Raw genomic sequence first — 19,244 nt, 5'->3', positions numbered from 1 at the left:
CTAGAAAGGCAAATAAGCTTTTAAGCATAAACAACAACGGAAAACTGCCCATCACACAGATTACACTGCACAAAGTAATACAAATAGGAAAAGGCAGATAGCACACATATATATATATATTTCTTTTTAAAACAATTGAACATTCTTTTATGACATTCTTTTAAGACAGGTGTATTAGTAGCCATTCTCACCTGTTAAAATGATCCCTGTATTCTTTTGCAACTCTCTGAATCAAAGACTTCAACCTGTAAGACAAACACAATGATCTCTCAAGAGTAAACTCAAGGTTTCTAGCATAATAAAGTACACCATATAATAGCATTGAGTATATTCTAAATGCTTTTAGTGTTGTTTCACTAAAACAGATGTAAACACAAAGATTTAAAGTGTGTAACCAACTAAGCTGTAAGGAATACTCAAGAATTCACCTGGTGCTCTCCTCAGAGGCGGTTTTCTCATCAAGGACAGCAATTGCCACCAATTTGCCTATTAGGAAAAAGACATTATAAAATACCATGAAATATGTTTATAGATAAAACAACAGGATAATAAGGAACCAGCTCATATTCCTTGTTTTAGCTAAAAGATTTAAATTAAATTCAAGCAAATGGATTCTGGGAAAAACCTTATAATTTGTATTGTACAATGTTAAAAAGTCAAAGATTGCCACCTACTGGTAAAAGTGTATATGTTTTTTTTTTCTAGCAGGTGGAAACAATTATTTCACAAAACATGCTGCTTTATTTTGCATCACCTATCCATTTTTGTGGTAAACTACATGTTCTAGACCGTATTTTATCATTGTGATTAGGTCTTTTTTTGAACTGCCTGGCCTACTTGTGCACTTCAAACTGCAGAGAAAGGAGGTTTTATGCAAATCGCTTTCTGAGATCCAAGACATTATGAAGCAGCGGGCTGTGGGAACAGAGTCAATGATGGCACTATAATCAGCAAATACCACACAATGAAAGCTTATTCTCCAAGCCCCTCTTAAGAAATTACTACATTAAACTAGATAAAATATTAAACATTGCTTCCTGAGTTCTGAATCAGACTGTGTGTTAAGCAGGGGGGAGTTTATATTTTGGAAAGCTGCTCCTTGTATCTATAATATATGTTCAACATATCTGACAAAATTCGTTGGCACGAAAAAGTGGTTCGTATGGCACAAATATATTGCCTTGTATTGCATTATGTTTTTTTTTAATACAGAGGTAGTGATATGGACAAGTTTTCTAATTATTTACCTGCGGAGCAAGTAACAGCTTAGGACAAGAAACCACATACGTGTGCGTTGGTGTCTGCTCCATTACATGCTTGGTGTTATGCAACTGACATTTTTTCTATCTGTATCAAAGCTGCACATATTAACATGGCAGTTCTCTGCATGTGAGGCCAGCAAACAGTTGTAGAAAAGGATTGATTTCAGTTTTACTGACCAGCATCTATACTCAATATGAATAAAATGTTGTACACGCCTAAAATAATCTGATATCAGATATCATAATTACTGGTCCATATCCTCATTGCTTTTCCCACACATTTCTCTGAACATTTCCAAAGATTAATTTTAAACAGATGAAGTATGGGACCAATTCCGGGAAACAGGTGATGAATGAATTCACAGTGTTTTTCTTGGTTACTTCCTCTTGTAGCATGCAGAAATAACAGCATAAACAACTAATCATTCTATAGTGATATCTTTGTGTTGATGTATACTTGAAGTCTGAGTCTAAAAAGACTCTTTTTCCCCATGCACCAAGTTCAATACAACCCCTCAGGCTTCTTACATCTCATATGATAACAGTTCTAGTCCTGTTTAAAAGGCTCACAGTGGGATATTAATATGATATAGACTAGACCTGAGAAGCAGGTAGCTCTCTGCCTATTCAAATACAAAGACTTATTTTTAGTACAGCACACTGCTGGTTTATCTCAGTCATCTACTTTTCTATCTACTCTGCAGAATATAGCTGACATATACTAGGAAATCAGAAAATCACAGATCAATGCATCAACCTGTAGTGCACCCTCAAAGGTATACCCAATTTAAACTAAAAATGGGGGTTCCTCTGCCTTATTAACCAGCTTTTCACCTGTGAAGCAGATGTCAGTTATCACCTGAAATGAATTGGAGGCACTATGTACAATATTGCACTAGGAAACAGGTTTGAAACTGAAAAGCAAAGGGTATTTAAATCAGTGTTATTTATTCGACATTGTATATTGACTTACATTAAAATAGCTGCAATACACATCATTCTTACAAAAAAACACCCTCAAAAATTAGCTGATACCTGATTAAGATAATCATGTGCTTCAATTTCAAAAGAGATGTATTTTCACACTACAGCCTTTTTAATTGATTTGTCTTCATCTTCCAAGTTCTGCTTTTCATTTATAATATGAAATCTACCTTTTAATAACTGGCCATGCCTCTTTAATGTGAACACAATTACACATAGTGATGGCAACGAGGCGTATCTGGACAATTTGTTTGATGCTTATATCAGTCTCTTATTAAAATATTGTGCTCTGATTTGCAGTTTCTGCATACTACTTGTGAATGAAAAAACCTTGGCCAATTTCAGAGGACAATTTAGTTGTTACACAAGCAAAGCAATTTTAAATCCATTATGCAGTTAACATAAGGAAGACAGCCTAATTCCATTTTATGACTAATATTTTATAACAGGGCTACTCAACTCTTCTAATCCACATCTGTTCAGCATTTTGATACAACTAGCTCCTTAAATAAGAGTCTTAAATCTCCTTAAGACTGATCCTGCTAATCATCAAATCAATCAATAATTAAACTGGTTGTATCGAAATTGCACAGCGGAGTGGATATGAGAGGCCACAGATTGATTAAGACATTTAATGGCCTTCAAGATCTATAAAAAACAATTTTCTAACTTGCCTCTTTAATAATAAATCAAAACAGTAGAAATTAAATCATGAAGACATTTAAGTATGTACTCCATATACTCATGCCTCAGTACCTGTTTCTCCAAGTTCATATAAAGTGAATCCATCAATCTGCAGATATCCAAGAAATCGTTCCCTATTAACCCAGGAAGATAAATCGCCATCTTCATATTCTGAAAAAAAATCAAAAACAAAATATGACAAAATTAATATTTTGAAAATCTGAATGGCTGTCAAAATATCTTTGTGTTTCAAATCAATATAGCTGGATATTAAAGTGGGTGAAATCACTGACTACGAACCACCGTATGATCAGGAAAGGAGTGAACAGAAACTTTATAGAGAAAGTTTATAGAGTTTATGTGAGTCATGGGACACTATGGACACTGCTTCCTTGACATTTTAGTTGGTTGATCCTAATGGCGGGCAACCAAGGTTATATGTTTTAAAATGAATACATTTAAGTTAATTTCTGAATGAATGCCCAAATAACTTTGTTGTTACACTGTCCAATAAGTTTGTACACTGAACAACACTGCTCTGGCCATAGCTCAACAGATTGCGCTCTGTTCCCAAAATGAGAGGAAGCTGTACTCCTCACACTATGTACTTAACTACACTTGCATAAAATAAAATAAACTTTGCAGGATAAAGAAGACAAGGAGGAAAAAAAGGAATTTTGATCCTCAGAAACATGATCCTGGAAAACGGTTACATTTACCAGAATCAGATCCAAAACCTGATGTTTATCAGTTCTCAGCTCATATTACAAGAAGATTAATTTTACTGTATGGTTACATGGTTATCTAAAAAACATGTTGTCCTTAAGTTCACCTGGCAGGTCTGTAAATAAGCTCTTGTTTTGAAAATTACAAAATGTTTGGGTCGAACAAAAATGCCACAAAAATAAGTACGCAAATAAATTAAACAGAGAAAATGAAAGGATATTTACAGTAATGTACTGTACCTAGTATTTTACAGAAAGCTTTAGAGATCACAGAATGTAAGTGACACAAAATTCAAAGATGCAACTGCCCATACACAGCGCTGATAAAAGTCTCGCAATGTTTAAATGGAAAAAGACACACAAAAATCCAAAACACAGCCTCACTGGAACCTAAACTAACATGCAATACGAAATCTCAAAACAAATACCGGAATCTAAAGGACAACTGAACTGCTCTCAATCTTAAGACTGAACCAATGTTTTTTTTAACATGCACTTTTGTCATAATGCAGATTTTCTTAATTCATTTGGAACTGTCCCCTCAATATAGCTAGCTTTAAACTCAAAATATAAAGATTGGGTTTTTATTACTGGTTACATTGGCTGCTTTCATAAGGAAGTTGGTAAAAAAATGTTTTGTTCAATTATTTTAAAAAGTGACGTAAACATAATATCTGAACGTCTATCGTTTGTGCTGTCCCCCATTATCACTTTTGTTCACATCTGCTGATGAATACTGCCTCAGATGCTTACTTGGTAAATATTTCAGTTAGTCATATGGTCATGTTTTTAAGCCAAGACCAGTACCTCTAATCTCTAATCTTTTAATTCTTTCCTTGAATTGAATCAGAGCCTTCACACAAAAAAAATGCCAAGGATCCTTCAAAAAGCTTTTAATAAATATTTCAGTCTAAATAAATATTTTTGCAGCCATTTCCTTTGGAGAAAAAGGTCCTGTGTATGTGGTCATTATAGCTCCTACAGCAGTGTTTCTAAGAGCAAGGAGTTTAAGGGTGCAATGCTAAAGAACAGACAAGTCGTTACTAAAAGAAATTGCAGATAAACCTGAAAGATTTAGGGGCAAACGAAAGTACTTCCATTGCTCAAAGAAATTGTAAAGATTCAAAAATGATTAATCCTTTTTAGACTATTCAGTATTTGTTTTAAAGTATTTTAAGTAACAAAGTCTATGACTAAAAGTAAGACAAAAACTGTGTTTTCCTATAATGCCAGTTTAAGTGAAAAGACTTCTTGGTTAATTTCTGACCTGTGACCAACAGATTGTCACTGGCTCTCAATGTAGCTTTCAGCGTATTCCTCACATACACAGGCAGCATCCATCCCTGACTGCCCAGAAATACAGGGCACAAGACTGGACTGGGAACACATGACTGCACATCGAGTACATAACAGGACCATGGAGAGTTTACAACACCCGGCCAATCCCATTCAGCATGTGTTTGAGAAACCAAAGGCAGGCAGGTACCATGAATGATTTTTCAAATGCACTATATAAGGGACTTCAATCAGACAAGTACTTATCCACCAAAACTGGCCTAACAAGGAATGAGATAACTGGTTCAACACAACCCACCTTAAAATGTAAAATGGGCTAGAAGGAACTAAATTCTCCCCGTATTGCCAATATCGAACTAGATATAGACATTACAAACAGTCTGTTCTGAAAGGTCTGAAATAAATGCTGGTCTGCTGTTTCACCCACCAGAAACAAAGTTCTGTTTATTTATGACTTATCATATGTTCTGTCTATAAGCCTGTCATCTCCTGCAGGTAGCCTGATATTTACAAAGTGGGAGGAATAAAAATCTTTAGGACATGTCACAAAGGGGTGACAGTATATAGACATCCTCTTACTGAAGGCCACTTAACAGTTTAAAAAGACAGCAGAACTTGAAGGAGCAAAGACGCAACTTTGCACAAAAATGTGTATTCCTGATTTTTCACACAACTGTACAAGAAACTGAAGAATAACTATGAGGGAGCATCTACGTGCATCACGGACCATTCTTGGCAGGTATTTAGGATCACTGGCTAGATGATTTGTTCATGAATGGAATACCATCTGATTACAAGGTCTGAGGCAGAGACGGTCACAAGTTCATGTCGGAACTTGCACAGACCTGTAAATCTGCAAAGATCTTTACATATGAAATATTTCAGCTTTACAATTATTTGTAAATGCTGAATCCCATTTAAATATTAAAACTTCTTCAGAAGGCTTCAATGAACCAAGCATATTTTACATTTTTAATGGATGCTGGGATTGTTGTTCCTCAAGAACAACTGTAAATGATGAAACAATATGTAAATAACAGCAACTGTAAATTACAGAAAAACTGAAAAGATGTTGATTTTCCACGTTCTCAGATTATTACTGTTTCCTTCACTGTTGAGTTAAGATAAAAATGAAAGACCTAAGTACAAAAAATAGATACCAAGGACGTCTGAAATAACATTATTTAGGATGTAGCTCTGTTTAAGAGTACAGTACTTGAAAATGGTTTATGAATATAGCCAAAAGCCAAAAGTGTCAACCTTGAAACGTAAATGTCAAGTCACTTTGTCTTAACCTGTCATTAAAACATTGAAAACCATGTTTCAAAAATAACTGATCAGTATATTTAAACTAGGCTGCTTTGTTGTACAATTACTGCAATAAAAATACAAATTTGAGCTTACCTAGAATATAACCTGTTTTAGCTAGCACGGATCTTTCTGCAGGCTCACCAAACATGACAAGCAGGTTCCACAAGGCAGTGTGGAGCTCTCAGATCGCGTTTTAAACACTCTGTTTGCTTACAGGTGTATTTGGTATATCTGAAGCAACCCTTCAAAGCTTGAACTGGTATAAATTGCTAGTTTTCATGTATTGTAAATCCTCTTTAGTAAATGCCGCTGTCCTCCCTCTCTGTACTTTAATTTGATGCTAAATGTAAAGTAAATTTAGAGTGGTTTTGCTCTCGACAGGTAAAATCTTTGGTGGTTATTCTGCCACTGAAGCATGGATTTAATTTTACAATAATGTACTGTGCATTTCAACTATCACAATCAGCCTTGCATGCCTAAGTAGAATTTAGCTCTGAAGGAGAAAATTAAGAGAAGACTATTACATTAGAATACTCTGGCTGTCTATGCTATTACAAAGGTTGCAGTACATTGCTTGTGATAGTTCTGAATATGGTTCTCCATATACAGTATGCTTTCATGAATGAAGTTTTGTTTTGTTTCATATAATTGTACAATTACTAAAAAATAATATTGTATTATCTCATTACAATACGAATAAATAGAGAATGCTAAAGAAAAAACGTTATTTACAGTGACTGGAACTTTTCTAAACTTGGAACAAATGCAAATAATTGTCCTTTTGGGAAACTTTATCTTATCAGATGACTGCAAACAACAGGTCTATGTGAGGATTTAAGAGAACTGTTTAATTACCCAATGATAAACTCTACATACAGCCAGTCTGCTTACATCATATGCAAATACAAGCTCTACTGTTTTTTTACACATCAGGTATGTTGAGACATCAACCTCAAGGACAGGGCACATATAAAAGCTTCACAATAGACACAGCTATATTTTTCACGAATGCCTTACTCCGTACAGCATAAAGGTAAGCATTTTAACATTAAAAAGCACTCGCATGACAAGTGTGTCTGCGTGGAGCAACAGAATAGAAAAAGATTAGAAACACTCAGTGTGTTTTGTTCATCTTTTGATCAAAGTTTGAAAATAATTTTACTACTACAAATAAAAACTGAGGTAAAGGCTTTCATCTTCCTTTACCATTTAGAAAACCAAATTTGTGCTCTGAATAACCACTAAAAAAGCAGATGGCAAAATGAGTGAACAGATCACCCATATTACTACATTTAACTTAGAAAGTCAGCAAATTAAAATAAATGAATCATTTGCATGACCTGCTCTCTTTATAAAAGTTGTATTATACGGCGAATTATTGTTTTAGCAGTAAAACGTGACATCCTTTTTCTCTCTATTTAAGAGAAGGATCATCGGTACAAAATGGCTGCCCCTAAAGGCTTGGACATTCTCTCCATCAAAGTGCTGGAGGATGACTTTGAAAGCGCAGTGTTTGTGGTTCAAATTAAGTGCCACAACCCAGTGCTTCTGGCATACTGGCAAAGGAAAATGTTTTTCTACAATGGTCAAGTGCAGCAGACGGATACAATTTGCTCAGAAACCATGGACAGTATGGAGTTTGTCCTGAGGGTTCTACACCGTTCTGATAGACTTTCAAATAGCGACTACTGGAGCCCGTTCATTATTGCCATCTGCCTGGATGCTCTGTACTTCAATTACCAGCTTCCATCTCACCTTGTCTGGAATGGTAACATTAAGCAAGTAATGAAGGAGAACACTCTGTTTCTGACAAGGTGAAAAGGCTGAAGCAAGTATTCCCAAATCCTGTTGCTTTAACCTTTTCCATGTGTCTTTAGATGCGTTTGAATTCTATCAAGCTTGTGTCTGAATATCCTGATCTCACATCCAACAGATGCGTCTATTAAACAGCGAAATCTTACCTGCTCATATCAATATGTGATGGGAGACATTAAAACTGCAACAAATACCATTGGTACCAATATGCATCTGTTCAAATACCCATAAGTATATGATTTTCTGTCTCTCTTTATAGTGCTCTTTATTCAGTAAATTGATAATGCAGCATTAAAATAACTTGTATTTCCTTGAGATTCTTTTTGCGATATAATATGTATCTTTAGGTTTCCAGTTTATCTGAACAGTAGAAAAAGATTTTGGAGCATGTTATTATTCAGCAACATTACACTATGCCATCTGTGCTCATGTAAAATGCAGATGCCATGATCACAGAGTCATTTGCATGTTTTTTTAACATGTTATGGTCCTATGAAAAATGTGACCAAACTGCTGAGCAGCACGACAGTCCTGTTGAAAAGGGCAAGCCAGCATTTTCATACTTTTAAAATGGCTTTTGAGTGGTTTATTGTGTACCTCAATGCACTGTATCAGAAAGCATTACAAAAACATTAATATAGTGAGAACCATTACAAATGCAACAAAAGCAATTGGTTCCAAACCAGTGCTCATTTAATGTCTCTCTAATGTTTCTCAGTATAAACTGGAATAAAAAAGCTCCACCTGAAGACAGAAACAAACTAAAACAGTATTAATGAAAAGATAAGATTACATGCACTTATGAGAAGCATTCTTTAGATTTTTTTTCTAATTGGTGCTGTAAAGAAAGTAAAATTAAAGAGGTAAAATACGTTCCCTTTTGGTGGGTTTATGCATAAATGAAGAGTATGCAACCCTGGTCTCTGTCCCACAGTCCTTCATTTTTCAAAGATATGTTTAAAGAGTGATTGAGTAACATGTGGTTGTGCATTCTCTAAAAACAAGAACTTTTCCAATGAAGGCATTCAGAGCATATTATGAAATTAATTAAAACCATGTCAACGCAACTTCTTCAACCCTCACATTTATCACAAAGACAACACACTTCTGTATTATGTAAGTAGTATTTATCTGAAATCATGTGATCAAAAAATATGTTTTGTTTTTAAGTTGTTCTTTAAACGCAAAGAAAATCAAAACAGTATGAACATTTGGTGGAATCTTGTTTATTTTTTTCAGCCCACAACAAAGTTAATGAATTCATAAAAACTGGACAGAATAAGTTGAACTGTTATAGTCTTTGCTTCATGTAAACATACAGAACAAAACTGGGTTTATGGGGTAATTAACACATCCTAAAAACTGAAATGAATATTACTCTATTTGCTTATGGTGCAGCCAGCCAAGAAGAGAAAATATTGTTAATTGTAACTTTTAATTGCAACTATAATGTTATCTAAAAATAATAAAATCTGTAAATGTTTTATTTAACCCTTTATCTTTATTTATATCTTGAAGTCTTAGACACACCTGTATAAGAAGTATAGGCATCTAAGCTACAAACCCTCACTTTTAAGTTATAAGACACAGTAAAAGCATAATTGTGTGAAAAATGTGAAAATGCCTTTAAAATGCATTAGTTCTCTTTCAATATGTTCCTATATTGCTGAATTACAAATGATGGAGTCATTTTAAAGTTAATATTTTTAAATTAAACACCCTTCGCCTATAAAACTGTTCAGTTTGAGTATTTGGGATTTGATTAAAAATATTCACTTTAAAAATGTGTATACTTCAGTAATTCTACTTGTAAGAGCATGTAGCTCTGAATTTGTCCACCCATCTAATTTCAAAGAACTTTTTCCAATTCAGCGTCGAGGGAGAGCTCGGTCCCGGAAGGCAGTGTGAGCACAAGGAGAGGACACCAATCCATCGCAGGGCACACAGACATGCACACACTTACACCAGGGCCAATTTTCCCAGAAGCCAAATAACACACCAGTAGCACACCAGTGCCGAAATAGCTCAGCTGGGAGAGCGTTAGACTGAAGATCTAAAGGTTTGATCCCGGGTTCCGGCATTTTAACTTTGTTGTGTGCTTTATTATTTTGGGGCGGAGCAGTGGCTCTGTGGCTAAGGATCCGTGCCTGTGGCTGGAAGGTTGCCGGTTCAAATCCCGCAGCTGGCAGAGGAATCCTACTCTGTTGGGCCCCTGAGCAAGGACCTTAACCCCAACTGCTCCAGGGGTGCTGTACAAACATTACACAGATAGCACCCCAGGCCGGAATCGAATCTAGGGCCCCAGCGCTGTACGGCATAAGGCTAACGACTGTTCCAACCCCTCTAAATTCAATTGGCCGAAAACAATCTTGATGCATTTTACCTGCAGGACATTTCTCCCAAGCTGCCACTAGGAACATAGTTTTCACTATCTTCGGAAGTTCCAGCTACAGTGTACAACTTTCACATCGTAATTTTTTCCATCACTTAAATGAATTAAACTTGATAATTCTGTCAAAGATAAAGCTGGATAAAAACACCACAGTGGATGGACAGGAAATACATTGTTCCACCAGTACAAGACAATTTTGTGGACTAGATAAACGTGTTCTGATCTATAATGAAGTTTTGTGAATGCCTCCTAAAAAGAGCAAAACAATGCCTGGATCTAAATTAATTAAAAATCAATTATGCAACACAGATCCAAGAAGAAAAGGTATACTTGCCCAGCAAAACCAACAGTTTAAACTGGTACCTACATTTTTTTTTCACCTAATTATAAATAGATGAGGCAAGGTGAACATTAACACTATACTTTAATGATCATTTTAGATCCAATAAGCAAAAGAACAACCATTTTAAAAAGCATCTGTTTTGCTGTGGTTTGTACAAATTCAACTATATTAAACTGTCTGATTTTATCTGTCATTCAGAGAATCATTTGCAGTGGCCTGAATGCTTCTCACACTTGAGCAATGCTCAGAGTATTTACTGGGAGGACAAACAAGATTAGAGGGGAAGCTGAAAAGATTACTATGGATGGAGGCAACAGAACCTTTAACTCAGAAGTGACAAAAGAGAGGTGAGAGGTTTTCTACATGCACATGCACTGGCAATAATAAAAATGATCAGGTTGCCTGCTTTGCTTAATGCATTCCTTAATTTCCTAATGCACAATGCAATGCAGCTCTGAGAACAGTTTTCATGAGTACAGTGCAATGTCATGTACAGGAAAAAGCAATGTAAGGTAAGACAGGACATTTGCATGTAATACGGAAACAGAGAAAAATGGCAGTCAACATACTGAATTATGACTGGCTCCACATAACAAAGGGTCACACTGTCACAAGAGTGCACTGTGATCTGATCAGCAAATATTACAACACATCACTGTATGTTTTTCAAACTCTTGTGGCTTCTCATTTTTCAGACATTTATATTTTTATGTTAACATATCTAAAGCAAATTGCCTTATATAACTTATAAAAATATATTTTTTTACCACCTTCAGTAAGGGGACCAACAACCAATTACAATGTTTGCCCCCAAGAGCATTTTAAAACGCTGAAGCCTAAATAAAGTCTGCTTGTGCAAGAGCTCAATGTTGCAGACAAAATACAAGAATGGAATATTAACTATCTAATTACAAACCCAACACTATTAGCTTTTGTCTTACTGTTCTGAAAAAGTTTAAATATCACACCTTTTATCCCACCAAAAGGTTTCCACAGCCTGGTATGCTAGGCAATGTAATTTTAAAACAATATCTTGGATGGAGTCTGCATAGGTTTCACTGCATCAAGCTATGTATTCATACAGCTGAAAATAAAGATTAATGGCTACAGATGGAATGTAATACTAAGGTGATGCAAAGTTGGTAACAGATGACCGCAACAACAAAAAAACATGGCAAAATTGCACTGAAAAAAAAAATTACTATTCAAGCTTTTGCCCTCTTAGAAGCATTGCCATTAACAAATACAAGAGTTCAATGTGCAGTACTTCCTTGTGGGCTATGTCTTGAGACTGGAACAAGAAAGTACATAAAACTTTACTGGAAGATTATTCCACAGCCAAAACATTGCATTTCTTTTTTTATTTTAGCTTGGAATTAACAACTACTAGTTTCTTTGCAGTTCAAACACTGACATGGCTTTCCACTTAAATATCCATGTTTTGAGAACATCCCATCTCGCCAGACTGCAAATTACCACTTTACTGCTAATTATAAATTAGCGTTGCTATGTAAATATGGGTTCTCTACAACCTAATAATATATTTCTCTTAAAAAATCCCTGTTATCATGATTATTTCATCACTATACTAATTTCTTTACATATAAGAACATAACCATCCCATCCACGTAAATTAGACACATGAACCTACAGCAGATAAAGAAAACTATAATCAGCTACATTGGGTCAAACAATGTTACTATACAACACTAAACTGGTTCTGAAAACGTCAACCTGTATTTCATTTATTTCTCCATATTCAAAATGTCACACAATCAAAAGCTTCAGTAATATCGCACAGAATTAAATGTAATATATAGTAGATATATAAACGCAAAAAACACATTCAGAACCGTTTTGAGACTATTGTTACTGTCATTACTTTAAAACAGACACAAACCTATTAAACACATTATTTAGATAATGACTTTCATGCAAGCAATAAAAAAGGCAAACAAAATGTTAGGATATACTGTTAAAAGTATACAATTTAAGTAAAGGAAAATGATCTTAAGATGTTAGAATGCTAGCAAGATGTCTTTTAGCAATCTGTGTACCATACTGGTCAAAAGATATTGCTGCTCTGGAATCAGTCCAGAGAAAAGCAGCCAGATACATCACTTGGATTAAAGGAATATCCTACAATGACAAGCTGAAACAAAACTAAAGCTTTTTAGTCTTGAACAGGGAGAAGACTCAAGGGCAAGGTTATGAGGCAGGCTGATTCAAAATCTTCAAAGGCAATAGCAAAGTTAACCCAGTGGATTTCTTTACATAAACCATAGAATACAACTGGAAAACTATTTGGATGTGAATTTTAAAGGCACTTCTATACACAAAGGGCTGAGAGAGTATGCAATAAGCTACGAAGTTGTCGAAGACAATGTATTTGCTACTAACCAGCTACTAACCAGAAAATGGGCTAGATGTTCTTACTGAACAGATGTGACAAAGATCCTGACAAATGTATTATGCTGATGAAAATTTTTTATCTTAACATTTTACCATTATCACTGAACCTAATCATAAGAGCAGCAGATTCTTATCTTGCACTTGCATAACATTTTGATAACATCGTTTATGTTTTACATGTTGTCATCAAACATTTTCCTCCACAGAAATGGAAAACGTATGATTACCTGCACAATTATGAGCACAGTAGCATTATGCTAAGGAACATGTAACGGTTTATTCCATGCTGAAAAGAGAAAATAAACTCTTCTTCTCTTTTCATCATGGAATAAACCTTTCCTTTGCCGCCAACGCTTGCTGATGCAGCTACCTACTTGTACTTCTCAAAGGCAATACTGTACTTCAAGTTCCCCATCTATGCTATTTATGCCAGGGTTGTCTGCTGCTATTTTAGGAGACACACAATAATACCACTGCTACAGATAAATTGCATAAAAATAGGCAATACAATAAAATAAAAATATTAAGTCACATCTACTAATACCACCCAACAAAAACAAGGCAAATCTAGACTCACCATCATACAGAAAGTAGGTTCCATCCTTGAAGACTGCTACTGCAGGCAGCTCTTGTAATGTTATGTGCTAAACACAAAATAAGAATGCCTTCAGCTGACATGTGTTGGGCAGATTAAACTGTGCAAAACTGACTATTACACACAAAAGAAATTAACATTAGGCAAGTGCAATGTGAGTTTGACAAATCTGGGGATAAACACATACAGAGAAATCTTGAAATAATGTTAAGATAAACACTGCAACCTAGACAGCACAAAACAAATTAAATACTATTTGTTTTTACAAAACTGTTTCAGCTCAGAAAGATGACAGAGCTGTATTTATAAATAGAGATCCAACACATATATGAATATCCTGGCTTGAAAGAAAAAACATCCATTGTACACATAGCACTGGTTAAATACTGAGCAAAGTTAATGCATAGAAGAGCCTACCTTAATTTTATACAAGGCATCAAAATGTTTACAAATATCGATGGTAAAATTATAAATATAGGAATATGATATAATGGAATAAGATATTAAAATGTGTTTTGGTGATTATTTGGATGCAGCACAGCTGCAAGTTCCAGACACACTACCAGTCATGTTGTTAGGATTGTTCTGAGGTCTAACTTCAAGAAAATGTTGTCTTCTTGGATGCAGTCGGCCGTTGTCTAAATATGGCAGAGATGTCTAAATATGGTCAAAGACTTTAAGCTAAGAAGCTTCCTTCGCCAGCCAATGACTTATCGTTTTATAATTAATTTATAAATATTTAAACATATTTCTAAGCCTTCAAATATGTATTAGGTGTTTGTGCATTAGCATACACAAGGTCGGGTATTCTTAAATTATCATTTGTGCCTGATAAGTTCCCCAGGAGTTAAAAGTCAGTATAAAAGCAGCACATGCAATTAATATTTACAGATGATACCACAAACCTGCTCTTTCCACATCTCCTAGCACCTCCTAGCATCACTTTTAGAAAGAGCCCAACCTCCTTTGACCCATAATGGCCATGATTGGACATACTGTATGGCATCCTACCCTTTTTCAAAGCCCTCTACAGAGCGTCAAGGCTATATTGCTGTAAAATGTTAGAATACATCACATATTACACAGCAACGAAGAGGAGCTGCCTCACATAAAAAACAGCAGATGGCATGTAAGCATTAAATCCTTTGTATTTCTATACTGTGGATCAGGATTGCAGTGTTAAAGCCAGTTAAGATACAGGTCTTCATTCTGTGTATAAGTGTTGAACTGTAACAAATAATTCTGAACTGTAACAAAAATAAAAGCACACATACTTTCAGCCCCTTCACATCTACTCACACTGAGCTGTTATTACACAGTGTACTTCACCTCTGTCTAAATGCAACTCCACTGAGCTTTTCATTTCTTCTGTTAAATCAGTTAAAATGTAATGTAAGTGAATGGAAATGTATTCAATGATTCAAAGGTACATTACGTGATTCTACCTCCCACATTTCCACAGTGCAGTTTCTTAAAGTTAGTAAAGAAAATTACTATAATCTGAAGTTTATTAAAAGATCTTTAGATAGACATTGGTGTATAAATTACTGTTTAAATAAGTTCAGAAACTGTTTAAAACCAAACAATATTAAATCTAACACTTTGTATATTACATTTATAAATTGCAAAAATGCACCCATTTATGAGCCTTTGATAGTCCAAAAAAAGTCTCCCTCTGGGAAACTAAGATAGCTTTTACAAATTCTGCATACCAACATACCTTTGGCAAAACGTCTTCAGAGGCAGAGAAGAAGTATGTGTAAACAATCAATTCGGATGCCACTTCAATGTATTTTTCCTGAAAAAAACAAAATGCAGCAGCTTTTCACTTTGCAATAACAACAACTCTCACATTCACTTTTAATGAAAGCTATCTTATTCAGTTCAAGATCTGAGGATGTAGGTTACTGTTTAAGCTTTACAAGTTTACCATTGTAAAACTAATCTTTATTGCACATAAGAGTATGGTTAGCACTGCTTAACATTTCCATGACTATTCTGAATGATTTTAACCCTAATCTCTGAATTGCCCCAGAACTGTCAGGCCAGAGTGAAAGAGCTGACCAAATATTACTTACTGATATTAATAAGCAAACATTCACAAGAATAACAATAATAATACTAATAGTTTTGAAAACAAGGATCATAAACTGAATCTACATACATTTGTAATAGAATCAGTACAGTACAACAAGTTAGATTGAAACATTATAAACATGAATGAAACGGATTCTCACATCTGATCTTAAAACCTTTTCAAACAAACCAGGTAACTCATCTTTATTCCAATCAAAAATGCACAACTGGGACTAAAATGATTATTTTTCATTTGTCAAGCACAAGGCCTGCATTCTGGAGAAGGAACAGTCTCTAGCCAGAGAAACAAATGTATTTCAAAAACCTCTTAATGTCCTTTAGTGACAAAGAAAGCATCCCTGAACAAATTGCTATACTTCGATAGTTGATAAAAGCCAATAAATGTAACCCAGCTCAAGTTCAGAGAACCCTGTCCTCACATAATAACTAGAATTTGCTCCATTGTATTAATGCTGGACAGAATCCCAGCCACTACTCACATAGTGATATAGAAATGTCATGTCAGTGACTAGAATTCACTTGCTCTCTCTTATTTTACCAAACGTTTACAGAAACATATGTTCTGTTTGAGCATTTCTTAATAATGCTTTATTTACTTCTGGAAAAACCAAGAGCCATTTACAAATGCTATTGTATGAAATGTTCAGTAGTTTTACTTATTAAATAAGGACACAAGATTGGTCCTGCAGCACAAGCTTACAAAATCCATATAACCTCATGGAACATCTATTTCGTCCATCTAAAAAAACAGTATTTGAAATGTAGTTACTGCTGCAGTGTGTAGGTATACAATAACAGATAGCGCTGAAACAGATGACAGCAATTATTAGCAAAGGTTAAAACCTTTAAAACCAAAATATGTCTTACTTGGAACTGTTTGAATTATTAAATTATTAAATTCAGTCAAAACATTTGTCATTTGAAAGTCATATCTCCAAAATTTATTTTTAAAACCATACTTCCCTTGGTTTAGGACACTTAATTTTGTTTAATATTGTATACAGCATAGCATTTTTTTTTCCATCTTGCAAGTATGACTTTCACCTATCCATTCTAGGAAAACCTCTCATTCCTGATAAAATCAATCCATATAGAATAGAGTACAAAGCAGAATATTTATTTGTTTTCTTTATATGCGATAATTGCCGAAAGTCACGTTTTTGGTTTCAGCATTGTACTCAACATCATCATCTCTTGACATGACGCCAAACTAAATGATACCTTTCTGGAAAAATGTTCTTAGTAGAAGCTTATTTTTTATGCAATATCCACCGTTGAAGCAAAGAACAAACAACCCATTTAAGTTCTTACACAAACTTTATAAAAAAGACTATATGTGTACATGTGGGGAGGTTATCTGTTAAAGGGTCAACACTGCAATTTCTGTATAACAGTAATGGCTCTGGGAAGAAGAACCAATCACAAGAGCTGACGTTTCAGTAGGCAGAATATTCAGAAAAGGTTCTCCTACCTTGAGGGGCGATTCACCTCCAATATACACAAAAAGTACATCATGTCTCTTAAATACATGTTCAAACATCTGCTGGCTGGGAAGAGGGCGAACAAGAGGCCTGGAGGGGGGGGGGGAGAAAAAAAAAGATGAACAGAGCTGTGTAACTGCTTTCAGCAGCGCTTTGCAAATAAAAGTTAACAGCACTCCAAAATTCTTTCGAGGCAAAAAAAATTGTCATGCAGCATTTTTTTTTTTTATTTGATATGGACCTCGTTCAAAAATCAAAGCATACTTAACGCAATTCTTCTAGGTGTGTCTGGGGTCAAGATCTTTTGCTCTTTAAAATTTAACCCCACCAAGTCTGTTCCAAGTCTGTGCAGCATAATGGCTTGAAAATGTGTTTGTGCTCATGCTGAAGATCAATCAGACCTGACACCTAACTTGAGAAGATGACTGAGAAGATCCTGCTAAAAAAAGCATACAGCTTTTTAACACTGGCATCTACGATGTGTGAATCAATGCTAAATCAACAAGTTCTAATGGAGAAAAACACTGAAGCTTTCAAAATTACTGGTTGAATTACAAAACATCCCTAAAAGTATTTTTAAGTATTACGTACGTTTGCTTCAAATGATGTAGCATTTATTTCTATTTTTATTTGAAAAATAAACATCAATGTCATATTTTAAGTGCTGACTATTTTTGCCCTTTATTTTGTTTTATCTTTGCCAACAATATATGTCATAAACAGCTTAAAAATAAAATGATTTGCCTTTACCCATGTCACTGCAGACATTACATCTGTATCAGTGACACAGTGAAATTTCAGACGTATACACCATGGGTTATTGAAACTCTTACTTGAGTTAATAACTTTTACATCCAATAGACTGTTATATTAATATGTCTGAGACAGTTATTAACATATGTTATCATTTACTCTTTTTAAAAAGGGTGCTTTTAAGCTGGTGTCATTAGCTTTCTCTAAAAAATAAATCTATTTAAACTGTTAAATTAAACTCCATTAGATCTCCCTTTTTGTCATGTAGTGGTTAATTAATTAATTAAAATGTGCTATCAGTTATTATCTGGTGCAGTCCTAAAAAAAGATTAATAATATGGTATGCTTTGCAATTCTTAAAAGCAGTTGATTATATTCTATACCTTCACTTTACCGCTTGTAAACACTTATTTTAGACCACTCACACAGCTCCACCTAGTGACCAAACTGAAATATGACAGTCATGTTTCATGTTCTCACAGAAATTCCTTTTCCATAACATGTTGGGTGAAGATGTTTAACTCCATATTGCAGATAATCTAACTATGTCCTACAAAATCATGTTGGGAAGATCACAAGTTCATGAATCTTACAAAAATATATTTTCTGCTATTAATTGACGATTTGCAATTATAGCTTACAGTTATAATTAAAAATGTATTTTTTACAGAATAAATCTGAATCTTTACCATTATTCCAGGAATTATAATTTTGTATTTGTAGAAAATCAGATTCCTGGCTGTTCTGAACTCAAGTTAAATTGAGAAGACAAGTTACTTCAGAAAATGAGCTTGAGAAAATGAAAGCTGCATTTTGCTTCTATCACATAAGAATACTTCCTACAGCTTTCTTTTCTCAACCTTAGAATGCTCTTGATACAACTAAATATAGGCTGGGTGAATGAAACTGGTAGATTTACACACACGATCCTCTTCTAATGCTATAAGTGGCTGGGCATGAAATTTTTCACTCTGGAGATTCCACCTTTAAACCATACTGGCCCCTCTTACAGAATACATATATAATCTTCTGCTCCAAATATATTTATTTAAAAGTTTGTTTGGTATGTTACAAGAAAAAACAAGAAGGAACTT

General features: G+C 34.7%; 2 protein-coding genes across 2 annotated transcripts in view; one reads left to right on the top strand and one right to left on the bottom strand.

Moving 5' to 3' along the window:
- LOC148657462 (protein disulfide-isomerase TMX3-like) overlaps positions 1–19,244 on the bottom strand; it is a 45,733-nt gene that overhangs the window by 15,340 nt on the left and 11,149 nt on the right. The window contains exons 7-12 of the mRNA XM_088643760.1: positions 17,388–17,487; positions 15,540–15,617; positions 13,802–13,868; positions 3,003–3,101; positions 429–486; positions 192–245 (exon numbers count right to left, since the gene is read on the bottom strand). Coding sequence (XP_088499886.1) covers positions 192–245; positions 429–486; positions 3,003–3,101; positions 13,802–13,868; positions 15,540–15,617; positions 17,388–17,487 — 456 coding nt within the window. The remainder of the gene's footprint in view (positions 1–191; positions 246–428; positions 487–3,002; positions 3,102–13,801; positions 13,869–15,539; positions 15,618–17,387; positions 17,488–19,244) is intronic.
- LOC148657463 (uncharacterized) lies at positions 5,548–9,560 on the top strand. The gene is made up of 3 exons (XM_088643758.1): positions 5,548–5,690; positions 7,196–7,295; positions 7,686–9,560. Exons 2-3 carry the CDS (start codon positions 7,271–7,273, stop codon positions 8,078–8,080), a joined length of 420 nt encoding a protein of 139 aa, XP_088499884.1. The 5' UTR covers positions 5,548–5,690; positions 7,196–7,270; the 3' UTR covers positions 8,081–9,560.

This window comes from Lepisosteus platostomus, chromosome 8 (assembly GCF_059453375.1).
Source record: "Lepisosteus platostomus isolate fLepPlt1 chromosome 8, fLepPlt1.hap1, whole genome shotgun sequence".
Taxonomy (NCBI): Eukaryota; Metazoa; Chordata; class Actinopteri; order Semionotiformes; family Lepisosteidae; genus Lepisosteus; species Lepisosteus platostomus.
Note: the sequence above shows the minus strand (reverse complement) of the source record. Positions and strands in the feature narration are given on the sequence as shown.